This window comes from Typopeltis vanoorti, chromosome 11, assembly GCF_054136105.1.
Source record: "Typopeltis vanoorti isolate ZY-2024b chromosome 11, IOZ_Tvanoo_1.0, whole genome shotgun sequence".
Classification (NCBI taxonomy): domain Eukaryota; kingdom Metazoa; phylum Arthropoda; class Arachnida; order Uropygi; family Thelyphonidae; genus Typopeltis; species Typopeltis vanoorti.
In genome coordinates, this window is record NC_143559.1 from 12,513,885 (window position 1) to 12,531,402 (window position 17,518).

Below are 17,518 nucleotides of genomic sequence, written 5' to 3' on the forward strand. Positions count from 1 at the left end.
CCTGAGTTGTTTCAGCCATAATCTGAATAAACCAATGTATCATTTACACTACACTTCTGTAGTATAAATGGTACAATCATTTTCAACTTGGCACCTGATCATATGTCTTTTCAGCATCTACAAAAGTTAAGTACAGATCTTGGTTACATTCCCATGTTTTCACTATTTGCTTTAAAGTAAAAATTAGTTCCTGACAACACCTGTTTGCACTTAAACTAGTTTGTGGCTAGGTTAAGTGCAGACTTAACCTAGCCACAAGCTAGTTATAGACTACCCATACAATATACTACCCATTCAGCTAATTACACCCCCCCACCCTTAACCGACCAATAGACTGATTTCCTAAAGTGACTGGTGGGTGTCTGAGGGATTACTGTATATAGCATAATATATTTCGTTTGGAATCTTCTATGAACATATGAGAACAGAAGTTGTTCTTTTTAATGAATCACATAAGCATTCAGCTTAACTGGAAACAGTTTTTACTTTTTCAAAAGTTATCACTGAGAATGCTTGTTTAGATGTAAGTGCTACACTAAATGTTGTAATAAATATATTTACAGAAATATTTGATAGTAGCAGTTTTCAGAAACTCCAGTATTAAACTGAAGTAGGTCTCAAATTATTTCCATTTTTGTTGGATACAGTACTTACTCTCCTTCCCTTTCAGTCAACCACCTTCTCTCTCTTTCAACATGCCTAATATTATAATGTCACAGACTTTAATCGCAGTTTGGAGTTCACAAAACATTCTTTAGGCAAGAAAAATGTATTTTTTTAAAAATTTATACAAATATATATTAAAAAGTTTTAATATGCTGAAGATACCTTTCTACCAATAAGCAATTTTTGTTGTCTTAAAGGAAATATGCCGTTTACCAACAAATATGGTAAAACAAAATTTTATAGCTGTAGATTTGTGCACAAATTACAATATAAAATTGGCTTATTTTAGACCAATGTATAATTTAATAAGTAATAAATGTGATTGAGTTAGTGAATCAGTTCGGAAAAAAAATTAAAAAGTAAATTGTGATAATATTCTAAGAAAACTTGAACCTTTACTGGACAGAGTTCAATTAAATGTTTTCAGTGTCTATTTCCATATGCAAAATTGTATAAAAACCAATATATGTTTCATTTCCAATAAATATTTTGCTATTGATGCATTCTAAATTATGCCAAAGTAAAAATAACAACAGGCAAAAAATTTCTTTGGCTTACAATAATTTAGAAAAATAAATTATTTATGTAACCAATGTCAGAAATAGTTGAGTAATATTTACAAGTAAATTTTACAATTAGTACTGCTAGTTATTCTCTTTACTAAAATACTAACATTCAGACTTGCCTGAATGAGGGGTGATGAATAAACAGTGCTTCATTCTATGTGTAAAAATGATGCACTTTCAGTTGCATCATTTTGCTTGCAAGTTGCATTTTTTTAAATCAAGATATATATTAGTTGATATGAAATTATTTCTTGTTTAGTTCCAGGCAGATACCATCTTAGTATAAACAGCTTCCGATTTTAAAAAACTTAATATACGGAGAGGAAAACATCCTATGTTTTTATTTTGTTTTGCATGTCTACTATTTAAGAGGTCTCTGGCAAGGTCTTTGCTCAATTGTTGATAATATCTGCACAATCTTTTCTGATACAGGTTGCACTAAAAACATTTCACATCATGTTGCTGTTATCTGTTCTTTCTATGCAGTTAATATAACTTTGCATTGTGCATATTCACATAATCATTCTGATAAAGTTCTTATAAAAATTTTGTTATTTACATAATAACAGTATCACATTTTAGGCAAAGTTGATGTACTTAAATCTTGATGAAAAATCAGAATAAAATGTTTCTTCCTAAACATATAATGCAAAATAATATACACTTGAATGCAATCAGTATATACATCTGCTGTTATCAAGTAACTTCTTGCATGTTTGCAAAAAACAGTTACAATTCCTTTCTAATAAACTGTCAAAATACAGTTTTTGCAAATATTTCTGCTTTTACCAGAAACTTTACATAATATCTGCATGGTTTTTAAGCAAAATTTAGTATATACAGTAAAGGGAGTATATGCTGTAATGTAAATATAAATGGACTAACACGAATATTTATCCATAGGAATTTTATAGGTATCAACACAAAATATCACTGTATAACTGCAATACCTCAGCAAAGATAACCAAATTGTTAATTTTTTGCATTTTTATTTGGTTTTTTTTTTCTTTCTTGGCTTATAAATTTTTTTCCCAGTGAGAATAAAATTTATACAATTCCTATTTAAAGTATTTTGAAAGTTTAACTGTTGCTGAATGATTTAGTATATATTAATGTTCATAGAGAAACAGGATTTTTTTTTAGTAATTAAATATATAAACAGCTGACAGAGATAACATAAGCATGTACATATTCCAGTTGAAAGTAATCAAAAACATTTAAAATAACAATATAAAAAAGAATTGTATCACATTCTTATTGGATAATCACAGCATCAAATTAGAAAATATGAATATAATTAATTTCACTTAATGCTATATAGAGCAGGACCTTGTGAAAAATTCTATGAAGGTTAATTTTCTCCATTTGATTTTCAGTTATTTAATTTCTTAGTTCTTCTAGTTATTGTCTTAAACCAGTGATGGTTCTCAAACTTTTTTTTTTCCTTTGATTGTATAAGTGAATTTAGTCTGAAAAATTAAGATATGATTTTTCAGAAATTTTTTAAATACACATTGTATAAAATGACAGGTTCAATCTGGAAATAGACAACAAAATAAGCAAAGCTCATACGGTGGATAGCCAGCTGAATAAATGTCTATGGAATAAGAGGGAAATTAGCCAAAACACCAAACTAGCAGTATACAAAACAGTGTTTAAATCAGTTTAAAGTTATGAATCTAAGAATTGAGTTAAAAATAAAGCACTTGGTCAAAGATTAGAAATCACAACAGATATGAGGATTCTAAGAAAAATTAGGAGAGTGAACTGATGGCAACATTAAAAATGAAGATATTAAAATTAACTTGACATTATTAGCATTCAAAAATGTGTCAGCATAGCTAATCTAATGTAGTAGGGCCACTTAAATAGAATGGATGAGGAGAGGTTAGCAAAACAGATGTTTGATAGAAGAAAAGAGACCAGAGAATGGCCAAGGTAGATGAATTGATTCAGAAGCATCTTAGAAGCACAAATTATTAGATATGACAATAATGGAGTGCTCACAAGTAATAGATTGATTTGGAGGGAAATTGTTGATAGGAGATTAATAATAATGTAAACTTAATTGTGTAGTGCTGGCATAATAACCTGAACACCCACTGGGGAGGGGGGGGTACATATCAGGAGATTGATGATGATGACATTGTATACTATACATAAAATATCCTGCTCAATAGACAAAAACAATGGGACTTTGATCAAACCACTTCAGGTAGCTCCACTCCAGCAAAAGTAATTCATTTTCTTTAAAGACATGAACATCTATATTACAGCAAGATCGAAACCTATAGCCTGTTGATAGTAAAGTGAAATGTTACAAAATGCTCAGATCTTAGATTTCTGATATGGTCTTATTTAGCATTAACATTATTTTTCGATATAACATCTGCAAGTTATACCAGATATTATGATAGTTCAACATATTTCACATGTAATGTTCTATCAACAACTATCTTCTAAACCAGTGTATTACTTGGTAGTTTAATTTGAAATGCTCTTATATTTCAGTTTTATAAAACACACACCTACAGCACAATCTACCTATATCTCATTCTTCCTCTCGGTGTTTTTTCTGCTATTTTTGATATATACACTTGATTGGCTAATATTCTCCCATTCTGTTCAAGAGACCATGCTATATTACATTAGCTATGGTTCCATAGTATTGAATATCACCAATACCAGGTGCTTTTTTTTAATAGCTTCATTTTTAACGTTGCCTCTGGTATTAATGCCAATTTTTCAACTCTTTTCATTTTCCTCAGAACTCTCATGTCTGTAGTATTCAATCTTTGATTAACTGTTTTATTTCTAACCCATTTCTCAGATCCCCAAGTTAAAATGGGTATAACATAGAATCAGATTAAACATTACTTTATTATCCCAAATTCACCGACTTCATTATCTGAGAACAATTGGCACTCGATTCTTTTATCAAGCTACTGCTCAAAATTACTATTACAGGAGTTTTGTTATTTCTGACATTCTTTTAGTTAGTATAAAAAATTCTGTGATACTCCTGAGAAACACGTGTGCAATACCATTTGGAAACAGTTGCTTATATTAAAATTTATAGTCCAATTTATGCCTGTTAATTATGCTGCTCCCTTTCATGAAAATATGAAAAAGGGAGAAAAAATCCAAGTGTACAAGGTGTCTATTGAATCCCAAAATTTATCTAGATTCATTTACTATGGTACAAAAGTTCATAATAATAGGTGTCAAAAAAGCCAATTCATATGGACCAGACAGATAGATACCACAGAATATTAGAAATAAGAAAATGTTCCATACATTTATGACAATCACAGAAATGAAGATACAAGAAAGAAAATTTTTTTTTACATCAATGCCCCCTATTAGCGGTTGGAAAACTTATAGTTCATTTGGTACTGTAGGTGGACTATGACTTTAAAAAATCTGAAACTCAGCTATCATTAAAATCGTTTCTGACATCTAGTAAGCATGATGGTGGTCTCACATTGGCTGTTGAAAATAATATACTGCCATAAGACTTTCATAAACACCTGTGCTCCAGTGGTATTTAGAACAGCACAGCTCATTGGTTGGAAAGCATAACCCGAATTTTCCAGCCTGGTTGACCAAATTGTTAGCATGTCTTTCAGGCTGCAGATTTGAATCCAGGCATGGGCATAGATATTTGTGGTTGTCTTTAGATGGGAAATGAATTTCATCGTCAGGTGTGAGACCACTTCCCAGACCAATTTAAAAAATAAATAAATACAAAAATTATACAAAATCAATAAAAATATTTTAAAAAATCCTTAACCCACCCACAGTACGAATGTGCTATAGGTTCACAAATAAACCTTTTGTGGGTTGTAGCCTTATAAAATAAGGGAAAACATGTTTAAAAATGCAAAAAAGAGAGGGAAGTGGAGAGAAAATAATTGATATGTTGGGGATAAAAAAGTACAGATATAAAAATGAGTGGAAGTCAAGCAGGATATAGCATACAGAAATGTGGTATGTCCTTGCATCAAGCTATGCATTAAAATCTCTACATAAGTGTGATTTAAACTATTTTATAACATATAGTTCATGCAAAATGTTTTAAACTTCTTAGTTTAAAAAGCTTGCTAATTGCTTTAGAAGAAAGAAAGGCAACCTTAAAAATGTAGCAGTGATTTTGTAGAGAGAAACTAGTCAATTTTTCAGAAACTATTACATGATTTCTGATTAGTTTAATCCCATTCATTTCTTCTTTTTCCTCACCTTTCTGTCCATCCATTGTATTATAATTTGAACAACCTTTTGTGGATGAGATTATCATAAAAAAAATAAGTCAAACTTTCCTTTCGCTATTTAATAACAGTTGTTTATCACTTGACATGCAACCTAGCAGAACTAATGAAATACCAAAATTTAACTGGGTAAAAAATATAAATAAAAATTGTTAAGATGTAATTCATTTTTCTTAGTTGACATTAATATCATATAATATTTATATTTTCGTCATTAAAGGGAAAAAAGCATTTCAGTTTTGTGGAATGTTAACTAATGTTACATAAAATAAGAATGTGATACAGTTCATTGTTTCTGTTATCCATATTTATGTGTTTTATGCCACATCTGAAATAAAGTGATAATTTGACTGTATTACTGGCAGCTGTATTTATTGTTGGGTTACATAGTGTTTTAGCAAATGTTAAAATATAAATTTGTTGAGAAGATATTAGGTTTAGTTATAAACAGAGCTTGTTTGCTTGTAGCATATGCTTGAAATAAAGGATTTTATTGATAAAATGAAATGTTTATTTATGATATAATTTGCACATTATAAAGCTTCCATCAGAGATAACAAGTATGATTTTTATTCAGATTTCATATTGCTTATGTATTGATTTACTTTTTTCTCCTATCAGAGGTATATATTTGAATGCATTTGGTATCAGGAGACTTGAAAAACTAATAACTGGTATGAGACCTAACACAGAGAGTAAGGGAAACTAAGTTATAATGAGAGGTATGGTGAGAATATGAGTGTAAGAGCAACAGCATTATATAACTGTGTTAATGATGGGAATGAGCATGATCGTGGAATTGATTATGAGAAGAGAGCGATTGACTTTATATTCGTCCGATTCCGACCTATCAAACATGTGCAAAGATGTCTAGATGTATAAGGCATAGACAAGAATAGAGATCTGCAAGTTATCCAACTGTGTCATGCAGACAATAGTATACAAAAGAACATGCAGGTAGATTATTATGTCTGTACACAAATGCTAACAGTATCAGAAACAAAGGAGGTAGAGTTTGTTGCCTTGGTCAATATGTTGGGATGTCAGATTGTAGGCATTAGTGAGACCTAGATGCCAGAATCAGACATACTAACTGGGAAGGGTACAGTATTTTTAGGAAGGATAGATAGAAGAGGATAGGGCTTGCTGCTAATGATACTGGATGACTGAATCCAGTTGGTGTTGAGACCTATGATTGTAGTACTAGTAATAGTATTTCATGTGGCAGTGAGTTTGAAGTCATCTGGTGTAGGGTGATATCTAACAAGATCAAATACATAGTTGGGTGTTGTTACAGACCTGGTGGAGTGGCTGCTAGTGATGAAATGCACCGCCAAATAGAGACAATGAGCACGAAAAGAGTAATCATAATGGGAGACTTTAATTATCCAAATATTGATTAGGTAGCAGTAATATGTCATGAGAAAAATTAAATTGAATTTATTGAGCCATTGCAAGACAACTTCCTCAAGCAGCATGTGACAAAAGGAACTCTAGGTCAAAGAGTATTAGATTTGGTTATAGTGTCAGAGGGTTTTTCAGTTAAAGACGTAACTATTCTGCCTCCAGCTGGTGATAGTGATCATGCACTCCTAACTTGGGAAGTTTATTAATGTTCCATTCAGAAAAGGTCACATGCTGAACTACAAAGCAGGAACAGTAACAGGTGGTGCCAGCGAATAATTAACATTAAATTTGTGCTCCCGGATTTTATCGTAACTGCAAGTGTTTTTTTGTGCAAAATAAGCAGCAAACAGAAAAGTAACAGAAGGTACTAAGCAGCTGACTACTACAGCACAGCTCGTAAGTACCCATAGTCCATTAAATCTGCTATATTTTACAACTAAAAACAGCCACGTGAAAGTGCTATGCCTACCATCCGAAATAAAGATGGTGACAACAAAAGCCAACGGAAGACTACCTTCAGTCCTGTCAGCGTAGCGTCACCGATCACCAGCAAACCGCATGACATTACGAAGTGCCGCAGTTGTGAAACCGAAGTCAAAGAAGGGAAAAAAGCTATATTGTGCGATTTCTGCTGCAACTGGATACATATTTCTTGCGCGAAAATAAATGAATCGGCACACAAGCTTTTCACCTATCTAAACCAGACCTACTTCTGTACGACGTGCCTCCCTTCTGTACAACAAATACTAAACCTAGGCAAAAGAGTCACAAACCTTGAACAGCAGCTTAATATCGTGATCGATACCTTCTCCTCCAAAATCGGAAAGTTGGAAACTAAGCTTGAGAAGCTCAACGATCAGCGCCCGTGCCTGCTAATGAAGTTCGTTAGTAGGCACGGGCAGTTAACATTACTTCGTAATCACATCATCGGTACACAAGTCGCTTGAGGCCGAAAATAGGAAACTCAACGCTGTTACCCTGAACTTTCTGACAGAAAACTGTAAATCCCTAAAAGAAGACATTGGCAAACTTGCAGGAGAATGCAATTTTGATCTCAGGAACATCGTCAAATGCCAGCAGAAGAAACGTCAGAAAAAAAATGCCAAAATGGAGACAACAGTTGGGTAATAGACTGCAAACAATCCAAACTAGTACAAAAACTAAGTGATGCCAGTAGCCACCAAGAACACTAGCATGCAGGCACTGCATAGGAAACGTGCAGGACCCTTGGGGTCAAATCCATGCCTCACAGAACCTTGCATATCAACTTCACCAACATCTGTGGTCTCAACTCTACAGTCCACCAAACCCCACCTACTCTTTTTCACCGAAACTCAAATCTCACCTTCCTCCCCCAGCACTATTCATCTCAACCTTCCTAATTATACACTATTTAACTCCTTTCGACATATATCTGCTCTGACATACCCTGCCAGAGAACAACTAGCTTGGAATCACCCGACTTCAACCTTCTTTGGCTGAAGATATCCCTCCCCCACTCAGTCAAATTCATCTGCTGTCTTTATTGCTCTCCTAATACCACCAATCACGCAAAGCTCTTTCATTTCCTCTCCTTAAAAGTTGATTTTCTCCAGTCCCACTCCCCAAACAGCGAAATCATCCTCCTGGGCAATTTCAACATTTATAACACCAATTTGCAATACGTCACCCATCACTGAACAAACGCTATGGAGAAATTCGGCAAATCCCAAGTAGTTGCACTTGATATCTCCAAAGCCTTTGAGTCTGGCACAAAGGCTTACTAAGCAAACTCCTGTTATTTGGACTGCCTCAGGACTTCTGCAGATGGATTGTCAGCTTCCTGTCTGGACACACACTATATGTGATGGTAGACGGCTCACCATCCAACTAATGCCAGGGTCCCTCAAGGCTCAGTTCTGTCACTGACCCTCTTCCTTCTACATATCAATGACCTACTTCAGTTGACCTCTAACCCAATACAGAGTTTTGCAGATGATAGCACACTACATTCCTCCCTTTCATTTGACAAACCCTACCACCCTACATAACTCACTTCCACAGAACATCAACCACCACTGCCCTTAATTCCGACCCCCAAGCCATCCTCCAATGGGGCTCAGACAACCTTGTCGACTTCAACACTAGTAAAACCCAGTTCTGTCTTATTTTTCACAAAAAAGAACCATTTCCCCCCAGCATTGTTTTTGATAACACTCAAATTCACAGACAAGCCAAAATTTCTCTTCTCGGAATTACCTTGATATCAAACCTCTCCTGGCATAAACACATCACAACCATTGCATCCTCAGCTTCCAAAAAAAATAGGTTTTCTCTTTCGCTCAAGATGCTACTTCACCTCTAAACAGCTATTAACACTATACAAATCACAAATCCACCCAGCTATCGAATACTGCTCTCACATCTGGAGTGGGGCTCTAAAAGCTCCCTCAAAATGCTCGACTCAATACAGAGAAGAGCAATTAGACTAATAAATGACCCATCCCTCACCAACTCGCTCCCCCCACTTTCACACAGATGCTTGGTCTCTGCAATCTGTATATTCTATAAATACTTTCATGGGAAAGTTCATCTGAAACAGCATCAATAATTCCCCCACTCTGTACTAAGCCCATTGGAAAACCTACAGCTGCCGCTCAACATCCTCTTACAGTACACCTCGAAACCCACAGAACAAGTTTCTTCTTCTTCTCCTCATTCATCCCTGCTACTGCAGTACTGTGGAACAGTCTTCCCCCTGATGTATTTCCCAAGGAATACAATATACAGGTGTTCAAATCAAATGTAAACGAGTTTCTCCTTTCACAACCCATCGCCCATATACGGTACTAACTTACTCGAAGTTGACCAGCCAACTTCAGGCCCAACATAAAAAAAAAAAATTAAAATTAAAAAAAAATAAAAACAAAAAAGGAAATTAGGACCAACTGAGGAGTTTACTGTTTGGTGGAATGGGTATCGGTTGCTGGATGGAAAGAATATCGACATTGCATAGGAAACATTTAAAAAAAAATAATTAAATGATGCAATATCAGAATGCATCGCAAGAGTTCGAAGAATAAATAGTAGGAGTCAAATGGATGTGTAGTCCATTATGAAAGTTATATGTGGCAGGCTAGAAGAGTCACAGCTGTTGTATGGAAAGCTAAGTCTGAGTATGAAAAGAAACTGGCTCTGCTTTATGCTCGAACCTGGTGTGTGCAACATTGAGCTCACTGCTACCTCTTCACTGAATGAAAAACTCAGGTGTATGAAGAGGAAGTCTTAGAGCTGTTGCACAAATTGAATAAGAAATCAACAATAGGGATTGATGACATATCAGCACAGGTGCTAAAAGCGTTCAGCTGAACTGGTATTCCTTTTACCAGTCTATATAATTCGAGTTTCAGAACAGAGAAGATTCTGCAAGAATGTATGGTAATCCTATTGCATAAGGATGGTGCAAAGACCAATGTATCCAACTATCAACTAGTCAGTATCTCAGGAGTCTGGTGAAGATTTTGGAAAAATTGGTTAAGGCTCGCATCCAGATGTGGGTTATACAGTGAATTTCTACTTTGCAATGAACAGCATAGGTTTACTAAGGGAAGGTCATGTTTAGCAACTTGCTCATATTCTATAATAATGTTACTCTTGAACCAGACAACTGGGAGGGATACATGATACTTTTGGATTTTGATAAAATATACAGCATGGAAGATTGTTGCGTACAGGTTTGGATTATAAAATATTAGCATGGATAATAGGATGGCTGACTGACAGATATCAAAAAGCGGTATATGGAGGATGCAAGTCTGCAAGATTTAAGATAACCAGTGGTGTACAGCAAGGATCAGTCCTTGGTCCACTGTGATTCAATCTGTATATTAATGATATTGGGAAGGATTTGACAGGCAACATACAGCTATTTGCTGATGATGATGCAAAGATAGGTAGGGTAATAAGGAATGATTCTGATATGCAGTACAGTACTTGTAGAATAATTTAAACAAGCTGGAATTATGGGCATGGGAAAATGGATGTCAGTAAATTTAAAGTTAGTGTACTTTGGCATAATTAGATATCCAATGTTGTATTATATTGGTGAGATTATGCTAGAAGAAACTGATCAGGCCAGGGATCTTGGAGTGTTAGTACATAGGAAGTTGAAGTTCAGAGTCTATGTAGCAAAGATTGCAAATACAACTCAAAAGATAATTGTAATGCTAAAACAAACTTTTGCATGTAAAGACAAGGATGTCATTTTGCCTCTTTACAAAGCCTTGATAAGACCTCACTTGGAATACAGTGTGCAGACCTCCTGGCTTCCTGATTCCAATACAGTTGTGCAAAGGCGAGTGTTAAAAATTATATCAGGATTGTGAAATACTAATTACGAAGACAGACTGAGAATTTGTAGACTGCAGACACTAGCAAACAGGACTGAGACTTACAAACTTCTCAAAGGGTCATACAGGATTTCAGTTGATGGAATTTTTCATTTTATGGAGGATGGGGAAAGGACAAGAGGGCATCCTTGGAAGCTGAGAATGAATGCTGCTAAGAAGGGGTTGAGGGCTAGATTTTTCTCTCATAGGGCAGTACGTGATTGGAATGGACTGCCATTGAATGTTGTGTGTGAGCAATGTGAACGAATTCAAGAATAAGTATGATAGCTGGTGTGTGTGTGTGTGTAGTATGTGGCCTCCCTCAAGGTCTCTTTTAATAACAATAATATATTATGGTATATAATGTATATGCCATATATATGGTTTTTAATCAGCATAAGAAATATGGCTGTGTTAAAAAAAATTATTTCAACAAATTAAATACATTTACAGCAGGTTCTAAATTATGCTAAACAAAATATTGCTCCAACCCTCGTTTTGATATTAAATTATGTTTATTAGAAAAGAAAATAACATTTTTTAACAACAGTAACGTACATCTATTTTTTTTAAAAAATGCTGCATGGAATAATGATCTAATCCTTATCTTGTCGAGTTGAATTGGTAAGGTACCATAATGTTACTTAAAAAATTCATTTCACTTTTGTTAACAGTTATGCTTTCAGATAGTGAAAATGTCAATGAGTTGGAGTCAATATTATTTTAATATTGTGACACCTATGAATCCATTAATCTCTTCATCAGCTCTGGTTTAGGATTCTTTTTCAGGTATTGTTCAACATAACCACAGGTAACCTTCATTTTCAAATTATTTTGGACTACATAATCCAATGCAGCCTATAAAGGAAATAAATGCAATTAGAACTCTTCACAGATCAGCTAAAATAAATCAATTAATACTGAAAATTTCTTTTTTTTCTCATCAGTATACAATGAATAATTGATACCTGAAGTTTTATTTTCTCATTGGTAAATTTACATTTAATGTTAACATGGTAATTCATATTACAAAACCACAGAATTAATATAATGATAATTTAAGTTAAACTGAAATGCCAATAACTTGATATCTCATTGAAAAATAACAAAAAATATGCAGTTATCTAGATAATTAAACACTAATGCAAAATTGCAATAGTTAATCATGGTTATTATTAACAAACATCCATGTAATTACTCCCTCTAGATGTCACATTCAACCTACAACACATCTGTCATATTAAATCTTAAACTCATTCCCACTTACAGAATTTACGGCACTCCAGAAATGAATTTCATTCACCTACCATTTTCACATGTAAAAATCAACTCCTAAATGCCCTTCTTCACATCATTATATAATTTTCAGTCTGTCCTCAACTGTATATAATATCACTTCCATATTAATCTTGTAAAATCTGCTTACTAATTTAAAAAACAAACTGGACCATATCACTTATCTACCATATCTGCCTGTCTTTAAATCTACAATTTACATTTTCCTCAACTTCTCCTCATAACCACCATACCTAAATCCTGATATTGCTTTTAGTTCACTTGCATCAAGAACCTCTTCAGAGTTTCCTCAATCCAGAGGCAATTATATCTGTACACAGTATATACAGTAATCAGTAGTTCATGTGAGCTGATTAACGCATCACATGGTAGTATGACCATCTCCTCCTTATAACCCGCAGCCTTTTGGCTGGAGAGCAGATACACTAACCACTTGGCCGGCATATGGTGTGCTGTTTAATGATTCTTGCAACAGTTCCTCAAACTTGTCTATCATTCAGCCCTGAAGTTCTGAATCTCATTCACTTTGTGAAGCACAGTTCAGCCAATATGATATACAATATTCTACTTCTGCACTCTAAAGTGCAAAAGTCACACTTTAGCAACATTAAATCAATGATCCACTCCTCTGTCCTTTGTCATTTTAATTTTCCTTAAGGAACTTTGCAAAGTTGGGAAGAATTATAAGGAGAACTGTAATCATCAAACAACTGATTCCCTAGTCATTTGAAATATCATTAACAATAAGCTGATGACAATGGCCCAAGAATAGGTGTGGCATGTCACTGGTTACCTTCTTTTTCTGCCTTCTCATCATCATGCATATCTTGCTAGTATCATTCAGATAACCAATCCCCTATCCATCCAACTAATCTATCTATTCCCAGCTTATACATTCATTTGTGACGTGACTATTCCAGATTCTTTATAATGAATAAAGGGTTTCATATTCTTGAAGTCGAAAATATGAAACTCCCTTATTCAGCACATTCATCACATTTTTCATAAAACGCATGTAGTGCTAAATAAACAATTTACACCGACCATTATAGACCATCCTTTCTATGTTTATCCAATCCTGTATTTTATTACTAATCAGTCTTATTACTCTTGTGCAGTGGCACTTTTGCCTTTCCACTTCTTACAGAAGGCTGACATTGGCAGATGATGACAAAGTGACCAGTGCAGGTAATGGAATGGAATTATTTAATGGGCACTTTCTTATGCCATTTCCTTCAGGTGTTAACAATACTGTGAAATACTCCAAAGAAGCAAATGCTATTGGAACTAGAAGTGTATGAATTATTAAGTAGGCTAGCTGTCAATAATGCTATGGGGTTGGTGACATATATACTGCTATGTGTTTTTAGGGAATGTTAAAGTTACCTAGATTGTTTCCTAGCAGTCTTCTCATAATGAGGAGAGTAATAATCATCTATCTATTCACAAAATATAATGTTGAAAGTTGTTATTGATAAAAATTTCGAAGTATGCATGGCCCACATAAATTTTTATTATTAACTATTCTGCTAAGTTTGGTGAAACTAATACAAAAGATATATTTCAGTGATTACACCACATTTTTTTATTATTCAGTTATATAAAACACTGAAATAATAGTTCCCGACAAGTTTTGCAAATCGTAGGATTTACATCTTCAGGGGGTAAATAGTATAACTTAAAGTTTAAACAAGAGAATTAATAAATACAAATCATAACCGTCTGGCTATTCATAAAACTCAAATAACGGAATGCAGATATATAACGTTATTGACGTTGAACAATACTGAACGATGTCATTTCAGTGTTTTATATAACTGAATAATAAAAAAATGTGGTGTAATCGCCGAAATATATCTTTTGAACCAATTAGCCACAGAAGTTTATGCCTGCAAGAAACTAATACAGTTTATGTATGGTTATAGATCAGTATAGGTTAGGTCAGTTGGGATAAATAATGCAAAGGAACCTGTATAAGACATTGAAGATATTTAAAAAATCAGGTTAGCTTTCCATACCACAAAAATAAACCATAATGCTATTCAGCCCAAGGAAAAACTACTATATATTTCCTTAAAAGGCAACATGTGAAAATTCAATGATGTTCAAGAACTATATGTATCCATCCAAAAACAGAAACATGCGATTCATTAAAGTGCTTTTTTTTTTTTTTTTTTTTTTGGTAACTGAATATAATTATCTTAACTGAATCCTGAAAAGCTGGTCATAGCAGTCAATATTCATGTGGACACACTTATCTAGTTCTTGATGGGAGGGGGGGGGAGTATTATTATATGTAATTATTATATCTGATTATTATTATACTAATAACCAGTACTCTGTGATACTTAGCACAAGTTTATTAAAGGGAGATAATATGCTATTAATCTCCTTAGGTGACAAGATAACAAATGCATCAATTATTATTATTATTATTACTACGGGCTACTCCAGGGAGTCCTTAGACTCATCGAGGGAGGCCCTAAACATCATGTTCACACAACTGTTCAACATTCTCACAGTATCTATCATACCTTGCCTTGAACTCGCTCACTGTCATGGCACCCACAACAGACTCTGGCAGCTTATTCCACTCATTTACTACTCTAAAAGTAAAGAACCCAGCTCTAACACCCCTGCTAACCACGCTCTTTCCCAGCTTCCATGGGTGTCCCCTAGTTCTCCGACCACCAGTCCTGATCTCAAAAATATTCTCTGAATTAATCCTATAGAATCCTTTTAGCAATTTGAACGTCTCAATCATATCTCCCCTTTTCCGCCTATCAACTAGTTTCTGCAACCCACAAATCTTCAACCTGTTCTCATATGTTCATTCCATAGACCTGCTATCATCTTAGTCACTCGCCTCTGGATCCTCTCCACCTCCTCCCCATCAAGAAGGAACCGAGGTGACCAAATCTGGGCACAGTAGTCGAGATGAGGTCTTATCAGGGCTCGGTACAGAGGTACAATAACTTGCTTGTCTCTGCTCGTCAAGGTATATTTCAACAACCAAGTGAGTTGATGAGCTAATTTAGCTACTTTCGCAATATGCCCCCTAAACTTCATCTCCCTATCCACCAACACTCCCAAGTCCCTGGCCTCATCAATCTCTTGGAGTACAGTTCCACCAATGTGGTATACTGCTGCTAATCTTTTCACTCCGAAATGCATAACCTTACATTTTGTCACATTAAATTGACATCCATTCTCCTTAGTCCAGAACTCCAATCGATCTAAGTCATCTTGCAAAACTTTGATATCTTCTGCATTCACTATCGCTCTACCCAACTTTGCATCATCAGCGAACAAATGAACTGTCCCACTTAGACCCTTCCCTATATCATTAATGAACATATTAAACAGCAGTGGTCCAAGAACAGAACCCTGTGGCACACCACTAGTCACAGGCCGTCTTTTGGACTCTACTCCTGAATAAACTACTCTTTGATATCTCTCCATCAACCACTCAGCTATCCATCTCACCAACCCTATATCCGTTCCCATATGTTGTAGTTTACGGATTAGTATTCCATGTGGTATCCTGTCAAACGCTTTTGCCAGGTCCAGCAGTATCACTGTAAACCCATTTCCCTTATCCAGTTCAGCCGTCACCTTGTTATAAAATTTGAGCAAGTTACCGAGGCATGATCTACCCTTCACAAAGCCATGCTGTCCTCTGTACAGTATCTCATTTTCATCAATCCATTCCAGTATTTTTCCCTTGACTACTTTCTCCAAGACCTTGACAACGACTCCTGATATGCTGATCAGTTGGTAATTTGCAACCATAGTCTTGGATCCTCCTTTATGCAGTGAAACTATTTTCCCCTTTGCCTTCGGGACTAAGCCAGACCCGAGACTCAGATTAAACAACATGGTCAAGGGCACTGATAATTCCTTAGCCGCCTCATGCAAGACCCGTGCCGGTATACCATCCAATCCCACAGATGTATTCACATTAAGGTTCTGTAATAGACTATTCACCTCCACTTCATTCATCACAATTCCCATATAAACTAATGGTTCCTTCATTTTTTCAACGTCACCACTTGGATGATATACTTTTGCAAAGTGCACGCTCAGTAACTCCACTATATCGACTGGTTCAGTGAACTCTTTACCATCATCATTCCTTAAAATCATTTTGCCATGTACAGTTTTTTCTTGCTTGCAGCATATTGAAAGAACTGTTTGGGATTCTCTTTTGCTTGCATAGCTAGTTTCCTTTCATAATTGGCTTTTGCTGTTTTTACCACACTCGTTACCCTTCTGGCCTGCACTTTATACCGTTCATGTGCCTGCAGGTCACCCCTTTCTTTAAATTCCCTCCACAGTTGTTTCTTTTTTTGCAGCTCAAGCTTAATGGTGTTATTCATCCATTTACAACGTTCAGCCCTTGCAGTTGTACATGCCATGGCACTGATCCAAGCAATCTCCTAAGCTTGTCATACTTGCCAGCATGGTAATTCCACATATACCCTGTCTTAATCACAAATTGCACACCTTTAGCCACCTCCCAGGTCAAGACCTTATGATCACTCTCACCAATAGGTGGCAACATGGTCATATTCATTACAGTCAAATTTTGAGATGCAATTACCAGGTTAAGCACTCTCACACCCCTAGTATTTTCAATGACATGCTGTTTCAGATAGTTATCCCTTAATAATTGAATAAAATCCATTTCCTTCCTCACATGTGTCCTCTCCTCCTTCCAATCAATGTTACCATAGTTGAAATCCCCCATAATAATTACCCTCCTTCCACTCATTTCATCAATTTGTTTATGCATACCATCTCCACCATCTATTCCATCACCTGGTCTATAGCAGCACCCAACTGTATATTTTATTCTGCCAGTGTCAATCTGTCAAGCTGACAATTTGGGATTTAGCCGACCAAATTGTATTCTTATTGGTTAAAAGAAAATATATAATGATGGTAC

The 17,518-nt window shown here is 35.1% G+C and overlaps 1 protein-coding gene across 2 annotated transcripts in view; it reads right to left on the reverse strand.

The window, feature by feature from the left end:
* Positions 1-1,857: 1,857 nt before the first annotated feature.
* Positions 1,858-17,518, reverse strand: part of LOC150101307 (protein NATD1-like) — a 42,382-nt gene continuing 26,721 nt past the window's right edge. For both annotated transcript variants that reach the window (XM_090400937.1, XM_090400936.1), the window contains exon 3: positions 1,858-12,132. In XM_090400937.1, coding sequence (XP_090257063.1) covers positions 12,104-12,132 — 29 coding nt within the window. In that variant the 3' untranslated portion in view covers positions 1,858-12,103. The remainder of the gene's footprint in view (positions 12,133-17,518) is intronic.